Source organism: Haplochromis burtoni, unplaced genomic scaffold (assembly GCF_018398535.1).
Source record: "Haplochromis burtoni strain Fernald_Lab_line unplaced genomic scaffold, NCSU_Asbu1 Contig_559, whole genome shotgun sequence".
Lineage (NCBI taxonomy): Eukaryota > Metazoa > Chordata > Actinopteri > Cichliformes > Cichlidae > Haplochromis > Haplochromis burtoni.
Window position 1 is genome coordinate 127,464 of NW_024582920.1, and position 19,304 is coordinate 146,767.

Here is a 19,304-nt window from a genome sequence, read left to right on the forward strand (position 1 = left end):
CCCACCAGGCCTAGAAGTGCCTGCCACGACTGCACCCTCACACACATGCACACACCCATAAACACCTGACAGTACACCAACACGGAAAACAGGACAGCAGACACAACCATAATAACAATAACCACAATAATAATGATAATAACTACAATAGTAGTCCAGACTGCTCACAAACCCCGAATCCCTGGAACTGGGTCCGTGACAGGATGTGAATGTCTGTATTGTTCTCCTGCTAAGGAATCAGTATTTAGACTGTAGAGAAACAAAACCTGACTCCACCCTCAATCCCCTCAAATAACCTTCTATTGGTCAGTAAGTGGCATCATTGCTGTATCTGCAATGGCATACGCAATTTTCATTGTTTGCTTTTAAGAAAAGTTTGAGAAACAAAAGGGATAAAGGTTATTTATGTTTTTTTGAATTTACAATTTATGCACTTTTTTTTAAAGAGATACATTCATTTCATTCTCTATATTACAAATATTTAACACTGTAGTAAAAACGATACAATGATATTTTTATTTTCAGCCCCGGAGCCTGTCTCTGAGATAACTGTTTCAAATGGCGGCAAGTCTGATGCTCTGCAGGTGTCGTGGCGTCCTGTGTCAGGAGTCGTGGACAGCTACCTGGTCTGCCTTGAGGAGAGGAAGGGAATTTCTAAACATAAATTTGTTGTGTCCCACTCCTCACCACCTGAGTGCTCATTCAGGTCGCTGGAGGCTGGCCGGCTTTACTCGGTGGTCATAAAAACAAGGAGTGGCGACCTGGAGACTGCCACCACCGTCCTAGCTCGAACACGTAAGAATCCAGTCCTTTTATATTTGTCTGAGTTTATGTTTATTTTACCATCTACCAGTTTTGTTTGTACTTAAGTTAAAACATCTCTGTTGCTTTGTCTTTTGTTCCATTTTGCAGAACCAGCCACTGTGCAAAATCCAATAGCTGTTCACTCTGGAAGAGACAACTTTCTCAAGGTATATCTGTGTAACAAGAATAACATTTAATTTAATTTGGTGTTACTGTTGCAGTTTTTTACTTGTTTTATTTGTTTTTTTAAAGCTCTCTTAGTGAAATGATAACCTAAGTGGTCTATATCTCAGAAAAAGACAACTTTCGGGGATATTTGAATGTTTGGGGTTTTTTTTTGATAGTCCAAAAACGATTTTACTTCTGAACCTGTGTTGCGACTTCAGGCTCTGAGAGACTAAATTATGGATTTGTTAAGAGGAATTAAGTCGCAAAAGTGTCATTTTTTTTGACAACACAAAAGTAGATTAAAAGGAAATTTCTCACTACTTTAAATTACCCTCAAATAATGTGTTGGGATTTTTGTATAAACTATATATTTTTAATTAAATGATTCATGTTTTTAAGACACTTTAATCTTACACATAACAAAAGAGTCACAGCCAAAATTAATGTGGGGGTTATCTGTTTTAAGGCTGAATAATCATCAAAACAAATATTTCTAGCTGGCTTAATTGAGAACAAATTAGCACCCATTACACAAACCGTTACAGCTAAAACAGGAGTGGCTGTTGTCTGCAAAACAGGTGGCACACTTTATTCATGTCGGGATTACAGCTGAAATAGATGTGGGTGTCATCTACATAACACTGATGATGTGCACTACTCTAACATGCCTGAGCACATATGTATTGAAAATAAAAATGAGCTAAGTACCTAGCCCTGAGGAACCCCACCATCAGCTTTGAACTAGAGCACCTGGTCTCGCCATAACTAGGTTTAGTTAACTTGGGTGAAGGAGTTATCGAACATACAAATAAGAGTAAAGCTAGAACCAACAGAGAGTCATAAAGCTGATTGATTGATTCTTTACATTTTTAAATATTACTATGTGATCATATTGTGTCATACTTTCAGGTGTACTGGCGCCAAGCGGCTGGGGTTCTCGACCGCTACGTGGTTCTGATCCGTTACAATCACACCGTGCTGCAGAATAAGAGTGTCTCAGCAGGACACAACGAGTGCGTCTTCTCATCTCTGACATCGGGTAGACTCTACACTGTCACTGTGGAAACCTGGAGTGGAGACTATGTCAGCAGCATCTCCACTGATGGACGCACCTGTGAGTGAGAGATAACGTGAAAAATGACCTAACATGGTAATATTACAGAAAAGTTCTTTTTGTGTGTGTTATTTCTCCTGATTGGGATGAATTTTGTATTTTAGTTCCTGCAGCTGTTCAGAATCTGTTACTCAGCAATGCAGGAACCGACAAGTTGAACGTCACCTGGAGCCCCGCCCCTGGAGACGTGGATTACTATGAGGTGTGCTTCACAAAACTTTGTTTAAAAAATATTTAGTAATTCATAGACAAACACCTGAACATTTTTCAGTCCAATCTGAAAGCACCGGTCTAAATAATCAGTATCAGCTATAATGTGTTGTAATTCAGATATTACTGAGGGAATTTAAAAATATGATCGAGTAAGCAGGTACTTTAAGTATGTTTAATAGGGTTATGGTTAAAATAACTATACTATAATTACTTAAAAATTGTGGAGTAAGTGAAGTATTCTAAGTGCATTTTCCCACTGATATGATTTAACAATGTTAAAATGTATCATCAAACATGAATTGAACCCCTGTTTCCCAGAGGATGAACTCATCTCACTGCACCACTTCCTGTACCTCCAGGTCACTCTGCTCTTCAACGATTCTCGAGTATTCCCTCCGGTCACGCTGGGTGGTGAGGTGCGACAACACCGGCTGACCTCTTTGACGCCTGGGCGGCTTTATAAGATTGTGGTGGCGACATTCAGTGGATCATATCAGAGAGCAGAGTTCATTGAGGGGCGAACAGGTTAGAAATGCAGAGTATATGTTCACAGCTTCACTGCAAGCATCTTGGGTTGAAGTTTAGTAAATCCATCTCGTCTTCAGTTCCCAGAGCTGTAGGAAACCTCCACCTGGTTCCACAACCTGGTCTGACTGACTCTGTTGCTGGACTTTTGGCTTCCTGGATTCCTGGCGAAGGAGACCTGGACATGTACATTGTGTCCCTGTTGACCGGGGTAAGTTAATACCAAAGACACCTCACCACATGATTTGTTTAACCCCTTTTTTGATTCCAACTTCAACTGCAATTCATAAAAATGCATCTGATATGAAACACTGCAAGTTTCACACATCATAAACATATTAGTTTGAAATGTATACAGTTGGATGGAATAATAGGTTCAGTGTGATTTTGTACCTGTTCTGTATAAGTATAATATAATGGAAATGTTTTTATTTGTATAAAAAAACACAATAAAGCACCAGATGACAGTTCGGGGTGTGGTATATAACTCAGACAGGAAATCAACATTCTGCTGTAAAAATTGCTTTAATAACAAACATGGGCCTGGGTGTAGGGATGATTGTGCTAAAGGACAGTACAAGGCAAACATTCCCAGCATGAGTACACCCTAGTTTGAGCTGAAAACATTCAGCAGTCATATGAACTCATAATTTAAATTAAATGTATTAAAAATTAAAGACATCTAAAAATGTGTGTACTTTCAGTTCCACACCAACACGAGCAGCTCATGTACGCATTGGGTTGACTGATGAATGGGTGATGTTCAGACTGTATAATGAAGGGATGCGGAGGTGGTGGAGTAACAGACGACTTAAGACTTCTCTCTCAACTTTCTGTCTTTAGGACGGAGTCACTATCGACACTCGTCCTGTTCCCAAACATGTCACCACCCTGGACTTTTTAGAGCTGACCCCAGGTCACCTTTATACCATCACTGTCCAATCGATGAGTGGGAAGCTAAGCAATAGCAACACAGCCACAGGCAGGACAGGTAAGGCACCTGACAGATTATTAGAGTTTTGTCATTTAGATCAGTGCAGACTGAACATAGGTAAATTCTCTCCTTCACCACAGCTCCAGCCAGAGTCACAGCCCTCCAGGCTGATAATGATCACACCACCCACAGCCTCACCGTCAGCTGGGAGCGACCAGTGGGCGCATATGACAGCTACAGCCTGCAGCTGCTGGACGAGGCCGGCATTATGGTGATCAATAGAACGGTGGCAGCCGAGAGTCGAAGCGAGCTTCTGGAAGGTCTGACGTCAGGGAAGTGGTATCGCGTGAGGGTCGTAACGCTGAGTGGTGGCATGCCGTCACTGGAGGCAAGCGCAGAGGGGCAAACACGTAAGTTGCAATTTAGAAGTTTTTACTAAGAGGACGGATCGTTAATGACGTATAAAACTAATTATGATACAACTATGACTCTTCTGCTACATGTTTTTTTTTAAAAAGTGTTGAAACCCTGCAGTTTCTGTGACATCCACTAGAGGCTCCAGCAGTCATTCAGGCCCCATAGACTCCCATGTCAAAAGAAGTATTTTCACTAAAGAACCTCCTGAAAGAACCTCCTATCAATGCACACTTTGACCCAAGGTGAATCCTTTCTTCTTCAGGTCCCGCTGCCGTCAGTAATCTATTGGTCATTTCAGCCAACACCTCCTCTCTCTCCTTCTCTTGGCGTCCATCCGATGGCCATGTCGACATCTATGACCTGACCCTGTACAGCATCTCTGAGGGGACCACCAATCACAGGCAGGGCTCTCCTGGGAGCAGGAGGGATCATCACACGGTGGGATCAACATTCACATGTTTCCTGATGTTCATGCTAAGCTAAGTTTCTAAGCTAAGTTCTTGCTAAGTTTCATCGTGTTAATGTGCGCTGTGTGTTCTTCAGAATGCAGGTGAACAGGTGGACCTGCAGAAGGTGGGCTCGGCTGCAGACAGCTGTGTGTTCTCTGGGCTGAGAGCAGGCAGTCTGTACAAGCTGCAGGTGGTGAGCTGGAGCAGAGACATGAGCAGCGAATCATCTGTGCTGGCCAGAACCGGTCAGTCAGTGCTGTTGTATGGATGTTGTATGGATACAAACATCACAGCCATCGCTTAGCCTTCATTTCATTCTGTCCTCATCTTTTCTCACCTTCAAGATATTTTTTCCACGTTCTTGGCATTTATTCAGATAGTTTCTCCTCTTCCATCTTTCCTTGCTATTTTCTTAAAATTTTCTTCTTTCTGTTTCTTCTCATTTCACTTACCTCAGTCACATTGTTAAAATGTCTTCTTCCTTTTTGTCCCCCCTCTGCTCTGCAGTCCCATCTCCAGTCTCATCTCTACAGGTCGAGAGTTCAGGATGGACGGACAGACTGGGAGTCAGCTGGCACCATGGAGAGGGAAGCTTTAGCAGTTATGAGGTAAATGTATCTCTGTAATATTTGCAGTTAAACTGTTGCAAACATGACCTCCTCCTTCAGTCCACAAAAAAATAAATCCCACTAGCCATGTTTTGCAGAGTTTGATCTTTATGGTTTAGAATTAAATTCCTCCCCATGACTCTCCGATTTTAAAACAGAAAAAATTTCAGTGGAGTTCTCAATTAGAATCTCATGCTGATTTGTTTGTTTCCCTGTTACGTAAGGTGGTGTTGTACGATGTTTCTGGATCCACCCTGGGAGCCCAGACTCTTGGTGCGGAGCACACAAGTCACACCTTCACTGCGCTGGTCCCTGGTAGACTGTACCGTGCTGAGGTCATCACGCACAGTGGAGATTTGACCAATAATGTTTCAGCATTTGGGCGCACCTGTGAGTGAAATGAAAATACACACAAGCACATTTTTTTTGATGTAGTTTAAATGCCAAATTATTTTGATTACTTTTTTTCCCCAGCTCCCCAACCGCCTGCCCACCTGTCCGTCAAACAAGGCCCAAGCAATGACACAATAGAGCTGTTGTGGGCTGTTCCCACCAAAGGAGACTACAGTAACTTCAGTCTGCAGTGGACTCCTCCTGATCAGCTGACGGTCACACAAACCCATCTGACCAGCTGCATTGTGGGCGGGATGTTTCCAGGGCGAGAGTACAACTTCACTCTGATGACTGCTAGTGGGGGCGGAGCCAAAGGTGGACCAACAGTCAGGAGCCAGCCAATCCAGAGGAACATAAGAACAAGTAGGGGGAATCTAAAGGAAGAAAAATAAATCAATTACTACTGTGCGAGTATTTAATCAGACTTATTTATACTGACCTTACTCTCTTAATATTTCCTGATGGTGGAAAATTTTTCTGCATATTAATTTTGGCATGTTTCTTGCATTTTCTGTTAATCAGATCAGGATTAATCAACCTCTGACCGCACATTTGACAATCTTTATGGTTTTATTTATGTTTATAGGTAATTTGAGCAAACATTAAAAAATACTATCAGCTTACAAGAAGAGGATCCAAAGCTTTAAAAACATTTTACAAACCAGCTGCATTTATGATTTTATTCCACTTGATGGCAGCACAACAGAGGCTCTGAGTCTCTCTGTGGAGTTAAATCCATTTTTAATCCTATCCTGCTTGTCCAGAGGGTTTTTGGCTGCAGGGACTGAAACCATCAGGGAGAGGAATAAAAAATATCCAGGTCACATATATTTAAATAAATCTGACCCAGTTTCTCTTCACAGCTTCCTTTTTTAATTTCCAGCAGACGAAGTGATGAAGTATTTAACACATTTATAGATACCGACAGAGAAGCCCTTATTTTGAGTTCACTCAGACAGGAAGTACAAAATTAAAAGCTAGATCTGTACATGGCCAAAAGTTCCTTGTGTATCATTAGAAGAGTAACGACGACTTAAAGGAAAAGGCTCAAAAAATCCCTCTGAAAAACAACTGAATGCAAGTAATCTCTGTTTATCAGAGGTATGTTGTACTCATTCTTCACTGAATACAGACCCAGGTGAGTGCACCCCAAAGCCCGAAAACTATTTTTACAACCAAAAAGCAGAGTATCAATCCATCTTTAAATGTTTAAAGATGATAACGGAACAGCTTGACGTTTTTGTTATTACCTTTAATCGTTTGCCATTATTTTTAACATTTCAAAAAGGCTTGGAGGACATTGATAGACGCTGTCTCTACATGTAACCTGTGTACACTTTCACTGAATCATGGATTCATATTGATTTAAGTTATAATGACTACTAACCGTTAAACTGCATGAAATAACCAATCAAAAACTGGTCAGCAGAAATGAGCACAAATGAAATAAGAATGAATTAATCTCAGCAAAATATTCACTTATTTGGTTTGGCTAATGTAAGAGGGGGCGGAGCACATGTCTTATACTCCACCTATCCACCAGGGGGCAACCTAGATATTTTTACTTTGTTAAAGGGCAGTCAGATTAGTGCTGATTTTATTTATTTATCTGTTGTACTCTGTGGACAAGAGATGTTTTATTTTGTATTCTTATGGTCACAGTTTATAATCAGACCTATCATTGATTAATCATTTACCATTGTTGAATCAGTTGACAGAATAATCTTTGAATTACATCTATGTTAATCGGAGCGAATATTAATGTATACAGATTATCATCACTTTAATCAGTCTATTGTTGTTCTGTATTTTTCTTTCTATATGCTTAAGCTGTTGTACATCAGTGTCTTCACACCACTCGATCTGGTGGGTCCAGCAGGGCCTGTTCCAGTCACTTGCACATATTCAGGCAAATAACAACATGTACATAGTTATGTAAAACACGCACGTTCACACACACACTAAGTAAGGACAGGGAGGTCGTCTTAGGACAGTCTCTCTTTGTACATACTTTCACAAAACTGCACAACATAATACACACTTGTTTTTCTCTAAAGTAGCAGTTGATGTCTATATAAGGAGAACTTTTTGAGTGTGGGGAACTGTTATCAGTTCCAGTAATATAAGGATGGGGAGCGGTCCATTCGCAGAAGATTGTATTGCAAGTTTTCTTCCCACACTCTGCGCAAAGTGTGTAAAATAAAGATCACTATTTTTGACACCTACCCGGACTCAGCCTGCTTTCTTCTCTTACCCAAATCGAACGAATTTCAACAACTCACAGGAGTTTTAATCCAAATAATTTTGTAGTACAATAATTATGTCATAATTAGCTCATGTTTACAGATCAAAAGCCCTTATTTTCACCTCTTGAATACAAAAGTTCCATCTTATTTTTCTATCTTCTGTCTGCTCCCAGCCAAAAAAATGACAAATGTGTTGTCCTTTGCCTCTGTCTTTGTCCTCGGGCACATTCATCATCTCTTAAAGAGTGATTTTATCATCTGATCAGGAAAAATAAATGGGGACTTTAGCAGCAGCAGACTTGTCGCTCTCTGTTTTGAAAAAATAAACACCATAAGGAATTTATTTTACTCATGAAGGTCAAACTTGAAAATAAGCAAAGTGAGAAACAGAAAGTTCATTGGATTTGTTCTTTCTGTCTCCTTTTGTCACTTTTCATTCATCATCTTTCTTCTCATCTTGTCTTCATTTTTTCTATACTTCTTTCCTCTCCTTGTGTCCTTATCTCCTCTTTTCTAGGTCCATCTTCTCTAAAGTCCATCCACTGCTTCCCTCTCTCCTCTTCCTCCCTCTCTTGCTCCTGGTCACCTCCACACGCTGACTTTGACTCTTACGAGGTTGAGTGTCGGCGCTACGATGACCGGGAGCTGATCTCAGCATTGAAGCTAGTGGGAGGCGTCACAGCGGTGACACTGGACCACTTGGAGCCATACAGGAAATACTCTGTGACAGTCAGAGTGTCATCAGCCGGACAGACGAGCCCGCCGGTGACACACACCACCGTCACTATGATCGACCGTGAGTTTAAGCACACACTTACAAGGATCTTCATTTAAATAAGGCAGTCTCAGGCACCTAACCTGGACCTAAACCTTTTTGACCTGAGCCCTGAACTAAGACCCTTTAAGCATGTGAGGACTGACCCAGAACAGTCCTCACTTTTCATTAAATTTCATTGGTCCTCACATTGATAGATAGACAAGCATACATACACACACCAATATTCCCCTCAGGTAAAGTGTTGGATTTGGTTGTTTAAATAAAACCTCAGTTTAAGTAGGACTGCTCACCTGGGAAACAAAGAGGGAACTGAAGACTGACTTTACTCCAAGTTTGTGCATAGTCAGTTTTCTTTACCTGTTTCAGTGGCATTATACTATTCTATACTTTTCTGAACTAATTCCTTAAAAACGCTCAAATGTTTTTAACTTGTAGTTAAGCTTTATGTCCACTGCCATCTTGGGTTTCTGTAGCCAAACACAATCACATTTGGAGGAGAGGGTGGAATGCTAAGGCGAGATTCAGTGACTGATGTTTGACTTTACTGCTGTGATTGACACATCAACAATAACCAGTAATCACATGGCAAGCTAGAAATACTCAATTAGCAGTTACCATGAGTCAAACTAGCAGCCCATGACTAACTTAAAGCAACATAAAGCAGCTCTTGTGAACAGATTTCTCCTTACTTGAAAGTCCAAGAAAAGCTTCGAGCAGACATTTTTTTTACATCACTGACTTTGGCACAGCTGCCCGTCAGCTGTCTACCCATAATTCACTCCCAGATTGTGGTTCACATTTTAGGGAACTCGCCATGAGTTTTTTCACTAATAACATTCAGGTTTAAGGTCACGTTTGTCATTTTACAAGCAAACTAAATTGTGATTGGTTGTTCACTCACTCTAAAACCCAGCTCTTATTTGAATAAGCCAACTTCATGACTTCATGATCCTGTCATGGGTGCCAGAGAGAAACAGAAGGGATCTGACTCGACATCATCCGTGTTTGCTGTCAAACCCATTTGTTTCTGCTGTATATGTATGTAGCTATACCTTACACTGAATTGGAACTAAAAGGCGTTATCTTTAATTTATTAAGGGTCTAAAACCTCTAAATAGCACACTTCCTCCTATGATTCTATCTAACTAGGCAGAGTTTGAACATCTGGTGCAGTCAACTCCTGCTACAATAAAAAATAAACAACAGAAGGGAACTTTTGTGTGTGTGTGTGTGTGTGTGTGTTCATAATGAAGGAAGGAGACACACACACAGGTTCTTAATCTTCGAAGTGTCACTTTATTTTTCTCTTTGCCCTTTTTGAAAAAGTCACCATGACCCCAAACACTCTGGAAACTTTTCTCCTCTGCTAGAACCTTTTCCTTTCTTCTCTTTCTCCCCCCTTAGTTCACGTCCATCTCTTCCTCCCTCTTTGTGCTTGTGTTGCATTATAAATCATCCTGACACAAGCGCACTGGAAACAGAAAAAGGCAGAAAATCCACAAGTTTTTTTATAGGTGGCATTTCAGGAAGAGAGAAAGCTAAGGATGAAACTGGGAGAAAGAGCGAATGGAAATTGGAAAAGCCAGTTTCTTCAGAAACAACAAAACTATATTTTTATATACTTTTCACAGTGTTGTGGTATACTAGTAGTGATGATCACCATGTGATACTATTGTGCTGATCGTGGAAGCATAATATTGTTTTTCTCTTTTGAGAATTTTTGTTTTTATAAACTTTTGTACATTTCTTGTTTCAGAGTTTTCAGAAAAAACATTTCAATGTGCTGTTTATTTTGCAATTAATATTACAATATTTTTAAATGCCATGAATAATCATGTATGTCATATGATAATTTCACAGTTATAAAATAGTTTATGAGCTTGATAAAATATCCAAATCTTGAGAGAATAAACAAAAATTCCAACTAAATTTTTAAAATGATTACTGCAATTATTATGAGCTAAAAATATATTCAATAAAAAGTCAAAATGGCACTTATATTTGTTTAACCAGTCCTCTCTCCTGTCAGGCCCTCCTGTCCCACCTCAAAGTGTATGTGTCACCAAAAGGTCATCGAAGATCAAGTCATCCTCCATCCTGTTTCGCTTTAACTGCTCCTGGTTCAGCGACACCAATGGAGCCGTCCGATACTTCACCGTGATCGTGGCCGAGTCTGATGGTACAAACACACCAACACATGTTTACATTACTTTGACTTACATTCATTTCCAGACAGACAAACTGGAGGTAGACAAGTTCTTTTGTCTCTTCTGACAGCCAATGAAATGCTGCAGCCAGAACAGCGCCACCCACTGCCCTCATACCGCGACTACATCAGCAACTCATCTGTCAGAGCCTATCAGACTGCCTACTTCCCCAGCCGCTGTCCACAGGACACTGAGAGTTCTGCTGGGCAGGTAATCTGCAAATTACATGTTGAAATAGATCTTTTTCTAACTTTTCTAAAAATGCAAACAAAATATTTGTTTTCTGTAGACTTGACATAAACAACCAAACCTTTAGTCATTATAAAGGTGCTGATTAAACTCAAGATTCTGATCTTCACGAAGAACATTTTTATTTATTGTTTATTTGCATAATTAAAATTTAAGACATTAGAATTAAAATATTTAATTTTATTACATTTTTTAAGATAATTTTTAAAAAAGTGAAGAAGTTAAAAAAATGATCACAGTCACCCTCTGAATAAGAACTGTGCTGGTTGTATATCTGTCAATATATTAATGTGGTCAATCAATACCTGATCAGGTGGTGGAGGTGAACCTGGGCGCAGGAGGAGACCGGCTGGGGGGATCCTGTGATCATTACCATGACGGTGACCTCTATCTGAGTGACAGCTACGGTGCCTTCTGTGACGGGCCGCTGAAAGCCAAAACATCATACAGGTAATGAGAAACTGATGCTGCTGAAGTGCCACTGAGCACAGAAACACCTCCCATCAGCTACTGACCGTGTATGTGTGTGTGTCCGCTCGCGCAGGCTAAGCGTGCGAGCCTTCACCCGACTGTTTGACGAGAACCACAGAGAGTTTTCTCAGCCGCTCTTCACTGACACTTACCTGTCAGAGCCACTCCGGACACACTCAGGTGAGACGGCCGACCATTTTCACTGATGATTAAAGATTTTATTCTTTTTCTTTTAAAAATCTAACCTGAGTTTAACCAAACCTAACTTTTCCGTAAACTAAGGATAGCAATGAGTAGAATTAATGAATTTTTTGGGACCATCTCATCTAAATTTTTAAAAATTTGTCTTTGAGTTTTGACGCATTAATATGACACAGATGTTTTATCTACACCTTCCACTCAAAGGCACATGAAGTAAAAGCTGAAACATCACAGCTGGTCTGTCTAACCTCAGCTATCTCCCGATATGTGTTGTTCTTTGTCAGAGCCTCTAGGTGGCGTGGTGGAGGGTCTGAGTGCTGGCATGTTCCTCATTGGTATGATGGTGGCAGTCGTCTCTCTGCTGGCTTACAGACAGAGGCTACGCAAAGTGTGAGTACACTGGGCGTTCTGTTTGTAGTTACCTCAAGGACGCTTGGAAGTGTAAGATCAGCCAAAACATGGGCTGCTCATTTCCTGCTCTTTAATCTGAAACTCCACTACGGGAGCTTTGAATGAGTCAGTGTTTGGGAGTTTAAAACACAGCTGTGTATTTGAATGATTTTCAAATTAAATCATCTAGGTTTTTTTTCTCTTAGAGACCTGTGAAGGTGCTGAACTCCAGTTGGTCATGTTAGCGCATCCTTTCCCTGCTCACAGTTTCACGTTGAGTGCACTTCCTCACACACGGAGTGGAGCAGAGATAGACACAGAGGGGAAATATTAATATAACAACAGATTACATAATCTTCAAAACAAATGTTAAACCGATCAGAACAAAGCGGGAAAGCCACAGTTTGTAGTCAAGTTAAAAACAAAGTGAAATATAGGAAAAGTTGTTGATGAAGCCAGATTAGGCCGAGATCCAAACACTGGATTGCTGGCTTCTACCGTTTTCAAACACTTACTCCATTATTTGAACCTGTGGTCATGTTTGTTTGGACCATCTGACTGTTTAAGATTGTGCAAAGAAAAAGGAGAATATAATTTGGCTAAGTTTAAAAGTTTTTCTATTTCAGACTAAGAACAGAATAGTAAACTTTTTTTTAACTACAGCTTAGAGTTTTTTACCTTTAAGTTGAATCTGTTCTTCTGTTTGCAGATTTCCTCTTGTATAAGTCAAAACGATGGACACTTTAACAGCTTTTTAAAGCATATCTGAGATAACACACATTCCTTTTTTAATACTACACCATCAATGCCACTAACTCTGGATGGGGCATTGTCTCTGTGGCATCAGTGTGAAATTTCCGACTGGCTTCATGACTTTATGTAACATTTATGGCCCCACAACAGAGCCCTGAACAGAAAATTAGCTCCAAAATGTCACATCAGTTTTCTCACAGTCATTTAGCTGTTAAGCTAATTTGCAGAGTTAATTAGTTGTGATTTGGTGAACATGTTTATTAGCGTAGAGGGCAGGGCTCGAATGTTTTCATTGGTTTAACTCTTTGATCTTAATGTTCCTAATCAGTGCTGATATTTTCTGTGTAGGGCTGTGCAGGAGAACCCGGTGGTGAGGATGAGCATGTGGAAAGAAGTTCCAACTTCAGGGATGTATATGGGCGTCCGGAGGTAAGTTTGTGCGCGCGGCACATCTATAATTATTCTTCTTCAGTACGTGAGAGAGGGAGAGATTAGTTTCCAACACCTCCCACGTCCAATATGTGAGTGTGTGAAGAAGAATTAGTTTCCAATAAAGTGCTCGCTCCCTCTCTCAGATTACCTCATCATTCACCCACCACAGGCCGCAGCATCTGTTAATTAGTGTGTGTGTGTGTGTGTGTGTCTGCATACATTTGTATATTGGCCACAGCTCATCAACCACAAATGTAACAGAGCATAGAAACAAAGCTTCTCTGTGCTTCATAAATGACCCCAGCTTACAGTTACAGCGTGTTTTTTAACTGGACATAAAGACGATGCTCCTCTGCGTTTGCTGGTAGCAGTGATTATCAGATCTCAAATTCACTTGGAAACAAATCACAGATGAAAAATTCCTGCATTATTTAGGCCAGAACCGACCAGAGGGTCCAATTCGGCTTACGGGACAGCTTTGCAAGGCGTGTAAATTGCAGTAATGTGATTAGACGCAAGTGTTTTAAACCCACCGAATGTGTAAAAATAGGCTGTTGTTGTGGTATTTTTCATATTACACGTCTGTCAGACATCTCAGCCTGTCCATCATTCTGTCACAGGATAGGCCAGCCCACCTCAGCTTGTGGGCCATGAATTAAAATGACTTTAAGGTCACAAATGTAAGGTTTTCTTTGACTGAGTATATGAGATGTTTTAAGTGTTGATTGAACCAGCTAAATTATAGATTATTAAATTAAACCCCACTTTTGCATAAAATCACAGTCAATGACATTTTAGAACAAGGGTGTCAAATGTAAGGCCCGGGGGCCAGAATTAGCACAACAAGGACTCCAATCCAGCTCGCTGGACTGTTTTAGAAAATGAAAGCTCTAGGAGAGCATACATTTTGGACTGTTACATACAGCTTTTTCTTTGATAAAGACTTCACCAACACAATTAAGTAATAGATAAAGAATTAAATAATAGAGATGTTTTGACTGTCGACTAGACTGGAAATATTGCTATAACAGAACCATATTGTATTCTTCTTACTGCATAATGTTACAAGAGGCGATAAAACTATACATAATGTATCATTTTCACTCCTGTATTATGTTTGTGTTACTGTCTAGTTGATTATCCACCTTTATAAACCAACCTATGTTTCACCACCTTATTGTACTGTCACATGAATTAATTAAATTTTTTAATCTTCTGTTGCAGTAACCGTCGGATCACCAGGTGAGAGTTTAGGCTTTATTTCTGAAACTTTGTATGTAATTAATTTGTTGAAAAATCTAAAAATCACCACTCTACCTCCAGTATATACCTTTTGCTGAGTATTTGTCTATCTTTCTCTGTTCAGTCCTATCAAAGCGGGCCATTTCGAGTCGCATCTGACCAAGCTGCAGGCCGACTCCAACTACTTGCTTTCTGAAGAGTTTGAGGTAAGTGTATGAAAATTATTACAAAAAGTGTGTTCAAGAACCTGATCAATCATACTATTTGTTTGTTGGGCATGTCTTCAGTTTTCATTTGGAGTGTTAAATCTCAGGAAGACAGAAAGACACACTGTTTCTTTTACCAGAGGTTTTGCATATTAATAATATTAAATCACTGTTGTAGCAGCCCCTGGCATTAAGAATGACAGAAGAGTCTCTAACGGGTGCAGCCATTTATTTCCTCACCAAACACAGCTCCCTCTCTTGACATCATTGAGCACCTTTAAAATTATAAAATAAGGAAAAATTAATACCCACACAGTCCCTTTGACTGTGTGGGTATTAATAACAACAAATGAACTTAAATTAAATCAGGTAAATTAAAAAATAAGTACTTCTGTGATATACAGTCACTGATTAAATAAAACAAAATAGGTCTTTTAAACTGCATCAAAGTGCTTCACAGTTCAGTTGAATAACATCAGATCACTCTGTTGGAATAACTCTGGGTTTTGGACACCCATCTTACACTCAAAAACCTTGAAAGTCTTCCAATTGTGTACCAACTTCACAGCAAATCAAACTGCTTGTTCTGGGCTCATGCTTATGCCAGTTGGCTGTTGGTTCGACTTGCCCGCCTTTTCAGAACCATTTTGCTTTTCAATCATTGCTTCTCTGAAACTTAAAGGTCAAGTAATGTACCATGACTCTGATGAGGAATGGCACTGCTTTTCTTCAAAAGCAGATTTTTGGCTGGTCTTGTTAGTCACAAAGTCCTGATGTTTATAACTGTACAAATGTAATTATTCTCATCTCTGTTCAGGATCTGAAGGATGTCGGCCGTAACCAGACGATGGATGTCGCCCGAGTGCCGGAAAACCGAGGAAAGAACCGCTACAACAACATCCTGCCATGTAAGTGCAGTTTTTAGCTTTAAAGCTTTTTTGCTTCTCAAAAACTTAAAAAGAAAAAAAAAACAGTCACTCCACATAACAGTTAGCTGACAACCCTTCAAGTCCCTCAGTGAGAAAGAAAAATAAATCAAAGTGGAAATCATGGCAATTATCACATCGTCAAGAGCTTTAATGAGGCAGCACCTGTTCCCTTGGCGACAAGGATGAACTCTGAGGCTTGAGGTGATAAAAGCCTTCATAATTACACAATACTACTGAAAATACAGCATCTATGTGGAATATTTACTCATTTAATTAGCTTTTTGTTTCCATTTCTTAGCCACCCAAGCAGATTGTCCTCTATATTATTTATTATCCACACGTCACAAAATAGTTTTGCATAGCATCTTTTTTCCAACCAGCAGATTAAAAACTATAAAATGGTATGTCCTCCAACCAGTTGATCAGCTGATACCAACAACTGACCAAATTTAATTGATCTTAAAGTTTCAGCCCTCGTATCCGAGTCCAGTTTAATGAATTTGCATAACTGAATTTTTGCTCATTCAAAGGTAGTGTGATGATGGGCTGAAAAACAGCTAAATTATATTAAGGATGGATTGATTTAAAAAAAAAAAAGAAAGAAAGAAAAAGAAAGGAGCTGTTTTAAATAATGACACGGAATCTGAATTTCCTTGAATGACGCAATCTTTACTCAGGTAACAATAACATTTGCTTGAAATAGCACAAAAGAGTTGATGTTTTAATTGTTATTACTCAATTAATGAATCATCTGTGAAATGTAATGTTTAAAATTATGATACATATGTGAAAATGTTTTCTGTCTGCGTCGTTGGGGATGATGCCAAATTAGTTTTAAATGTCTGAAATGTTAGTTCATTGATTTTTGGCTATGGGAGTGATATACAGACAGATTTCTAATCACCTGAAGATTGTTTGGTACATCTGTTTTACGCAATTATAAATGAAATTTCCACATCCACAATTTGTCATTTTCAAAGTTTTTCCTTCTGAAGTATCCTCATTTTAAAATAAAGTAATTAAGCATCCGTCATTTATAACTGCAAAAAAATCTGATTTATGACTTGAGGTGCCACATTTACAACATCACCTCTATAATTAACTGTCAGAGAAGTAAACACACTTACACCACACACACACACTCTCTCTCTCTCTCAGTGAAATGAGTCATTACTGAGTCTGTTTCACATTCACACATCTTTCACATTCAATAATAAGAACCTCAGGAAAGCTGTGAGAGACACTGTTTTCATTACTTATTCTGGAGTGGATGTGTTAGAATTTCACCATCAGACATAAACTGCATCCTTTACCCTATGGTGAAACATTAATGTGACCATATTGATTAAACTATAAGGAATCTGCGCTTATTGCTTTTACAAATATGCCCTCAGTAGCTCAAAATGATGGTTGCTTCTTCACTAAGTAGACTGATAGAAATTTAATTGGGCAATTTTCATAATTGTTAGTTTTTGGCTGGTTTAAGGTTAAATGTGCGAATCTGATGTTTAGTATTATTGCAAAGCTGCAATAATATGATATAAATTTTATTAAAATTGCAAGAAAAAAATAAGAATAACTGAATGACTGAGAGCATCAGTTAAACCTGTTTTTAATCCAAAATTTTTAATGTTATCCAAACAATGGCAAACAATTTTTAATAAATATTAATAAATATTAATTTATCCCTGATTTTTCACACTACCACTACCAAACTGATTAGCCTTTTTTCTATATACTGACAGCTTAATAAAGGTTAACTGATAAAAACAAATGTGATAAAAGACATTTCAGTGAAACTTCTACAATGATGAAACACAGAAAACAAGAAACAAGAAAACTGGAGCAATACTTCAGAGTCAGAGTCTGGCTGTCGCCCTGTGGTGCTTTTATAGCCTTCACACTTTTAGTTCTGGGTGTACAAACTGATTTTAGGTAAATGACTACTTAATAAATAACCTCTATAAGTGCCCAGCTCAGCAGCAAACAGCAGACAGTTACAGCTTTTGAAGAAAGAGAAACCTTAAGAAGCTAAAAACCCAGAAATTATTTATAAGAACAGGTGGAGACCAAAAATGGAGCTAAAACGCCTTATGGTTACGTTGCTCTGTGGATGCTGGATGTAGTGGGAGGAATTCAGTCAACATTTATTAAACCAGTTCAGTACTCATTGCATTAGAGTTAGTTTAAATTACACGTTAAAGATAATGAAAGCCGCTGGTGCCTTGTTTCTTCATTTTTCTAGATGATTCTACCCGAGTGAAGCTGTCGTACCTGGAGGACGACCCCTGCTCCGATTACATCAACGCCAGCTACATACCTGTATGAGCACATGCTAAAAAGCACAAACTGAGCGCACTCACTGACAATGACACTAATACCGCCTCTCTTGCCTACATGTGCAGGGTAATAACTACCGCAGGGAGTACATTGCCACCCAGGGGCCGCTCCCGGGCACAAAAGATGATTTCTGGCGGATGGTGTGGGAGCACGGCGTCTACAACATCATCATGGTGACCCAGTGTGTGGAGAAAGGACGGGTGAGGCGTCCGCTTGATCAAAATGTCCACTTGAGTGGAACGATTATGAAACTGAAATTATGAGCTTCGATTGCAAGCTGAAAAGAGCTCCAAATTCTTCTCACAGGTTAGCAAAGGAAGATAAACTCAACCCTGAGAAGTAATTAAACTATATGAATGCTGTGTTTCCAGGTGAAGTGTGACCAGTACTGGCCTGCAGACAGAGAGCCTCTGTACTACGGTGATCTGGTCATTCAGATGCTGTCAGAGTCTGTCCTGCCTGAGTGGACCATCCGAGAGTTCAAGATCACCTCGGTATGCCTCTTTTTACTCTCGTTTTTTATTCCAGCGTAAAAATGTAGAAAAGCAGTAATATCTAAAGAATGAAGAAGGGATATACTTATTGTGAAGCTTTCATTTTCATAACTTCTCTAAATAAAGCTCATGTGATAAACATGGCCAAACAATGTCTGTAAAGTTGCAGAGATTTGAGGTTTTAAGGGGATATCCTTATACAGTATGTTTATCTCTGTGACAGAGAGTCCACCCACCTGCTGTACAAATATCTGTTAAAAGGGGAGGAGCTAACCTCCATGAAACCACCCTTGTTTCATGGAGAGGGTGAATCGAGAGGCTACAGAAGGATTATTCTGATTATTTCTGCATGTTTTTGGTGTGGCCATGAAAAAGTTGATTTCCACTATGTTATGTTGAAACGAACGTTATGTCATTATGTTACATTATATCTAAAGCCTCAAAATCCAGACCTTGAATGTTGCTATGGGTGATAACAATCCTAATAAATCCATTATCGACCTGGACAGGAGAGCAGCTGCAGTTATCCTCGGGTACTGCGTCACTTCCACTACACGGTGTGGCCTGATCACGGCGTCCCTGAGAGCACCCAGTCCCTGATCCAGTTTGTCAGGACAGCCCGGGACTATGTGGACCGATCGCCCAGCACCGGAGCCACCGTCGTTCACTGCAGGTAGATGCTTGAGGCTGTCCTCAGGGAGAAATCTGATTGGCTGTGAGTTAACAGAATCCCGTCATTAG

General features: G+C 39.7%; 1 protein-coding gene across 1 annotated transcript in view; it reads left to right on the forward strand.

Moving 5' to 3' along the window:
* Positions 1–19,304, forward strand: part of ptprb (protein tyrosine phosphatase receptor type b) — a 51,179-nt gene that overhangs the window by 27,921 nt on the left and 3,954 nt on the right. The window contains exons 11-37 of the mRNA XM_005947888.2: positions 526–795; positions 913–971; positions 1,882–2,086; positions 2,191–2,288; positions 2,659–2,824; positions 2,905–3,035; positions 3,668–3,815; positions 3,899–4,168; positions 4,438–4,613; positions 4,719–4,869; positions 5,132–5,232; positions 5,457–5,622; positions 5,707–5,988; positions 8,389–8,667; positions 10,679–10,828; positions 10,927–11,066; positions 11,419–11,555; positions 11,650–11,756; positions 12,062–12,167; positions 13,269–13,349; positions 14,577–14,594; positions 14,719–14,800; positions 15,618–15,708; positions 17,975–18,051; positions 18,135–18,269; positions 18,441–18,563; positions 19,073–19,236. Of these exons, the coding sequence (XP_005947950.1) occupies positions 526–795; positions 913–971; positions 1,882–2,086; positions 2,191–2,288; positions 2,659–2,824; positions 2,905–3,035; positions 3,668–3,815; positions 3,899–4,168; positions 4,438–4,613; positions 4,719–4,869; positions 5,132–5,232; positions 5,457–5,622; positions 5,707–5,988; positions 8,389–8,667; positions 10,679–10,828; positions 10,927–11,066; positions 11,419–11,555; positions 11,650–11,756; positions 12,062–12,167; positions 13,269–13,349; positions 14,577–14,594; positions 14,719–14,800; positions 15,618–15,708; positions 17,975–18,051; positions 18,135–18,269; positions 18,441–18,563; positions 19,073–19,236 (3,913 nt within the window). The remainder of the gene's footprint in view (positions 1–525; positions 796–912; positions 972–1,881; positions 2,087–2,190; positions 2,289–2,658; positions 2,825–2,904; positions 3,036–3,667; positions 3,816–3,898; positions 4,169–4,437; positions 4,614–4,718; positions 4,870–5,131; positions 5,233–5,456; positions 5,623–5,706; positions 5,989–8,388; positions 8,668–10,678; positions 10,829–10,926; positions 11,067–11,418; positions 11,556–11,649; positions 11,757–12,061; positions 12,168–13,268; positions 13,350–14,576; positions 14,595–14,718; positions 14,801–15,617; positions 15,709–17,974; positions 18,052–18,134; positions 18,270–18,440; positions 18,564–19,072; positions 19,237–19,304) is intronic.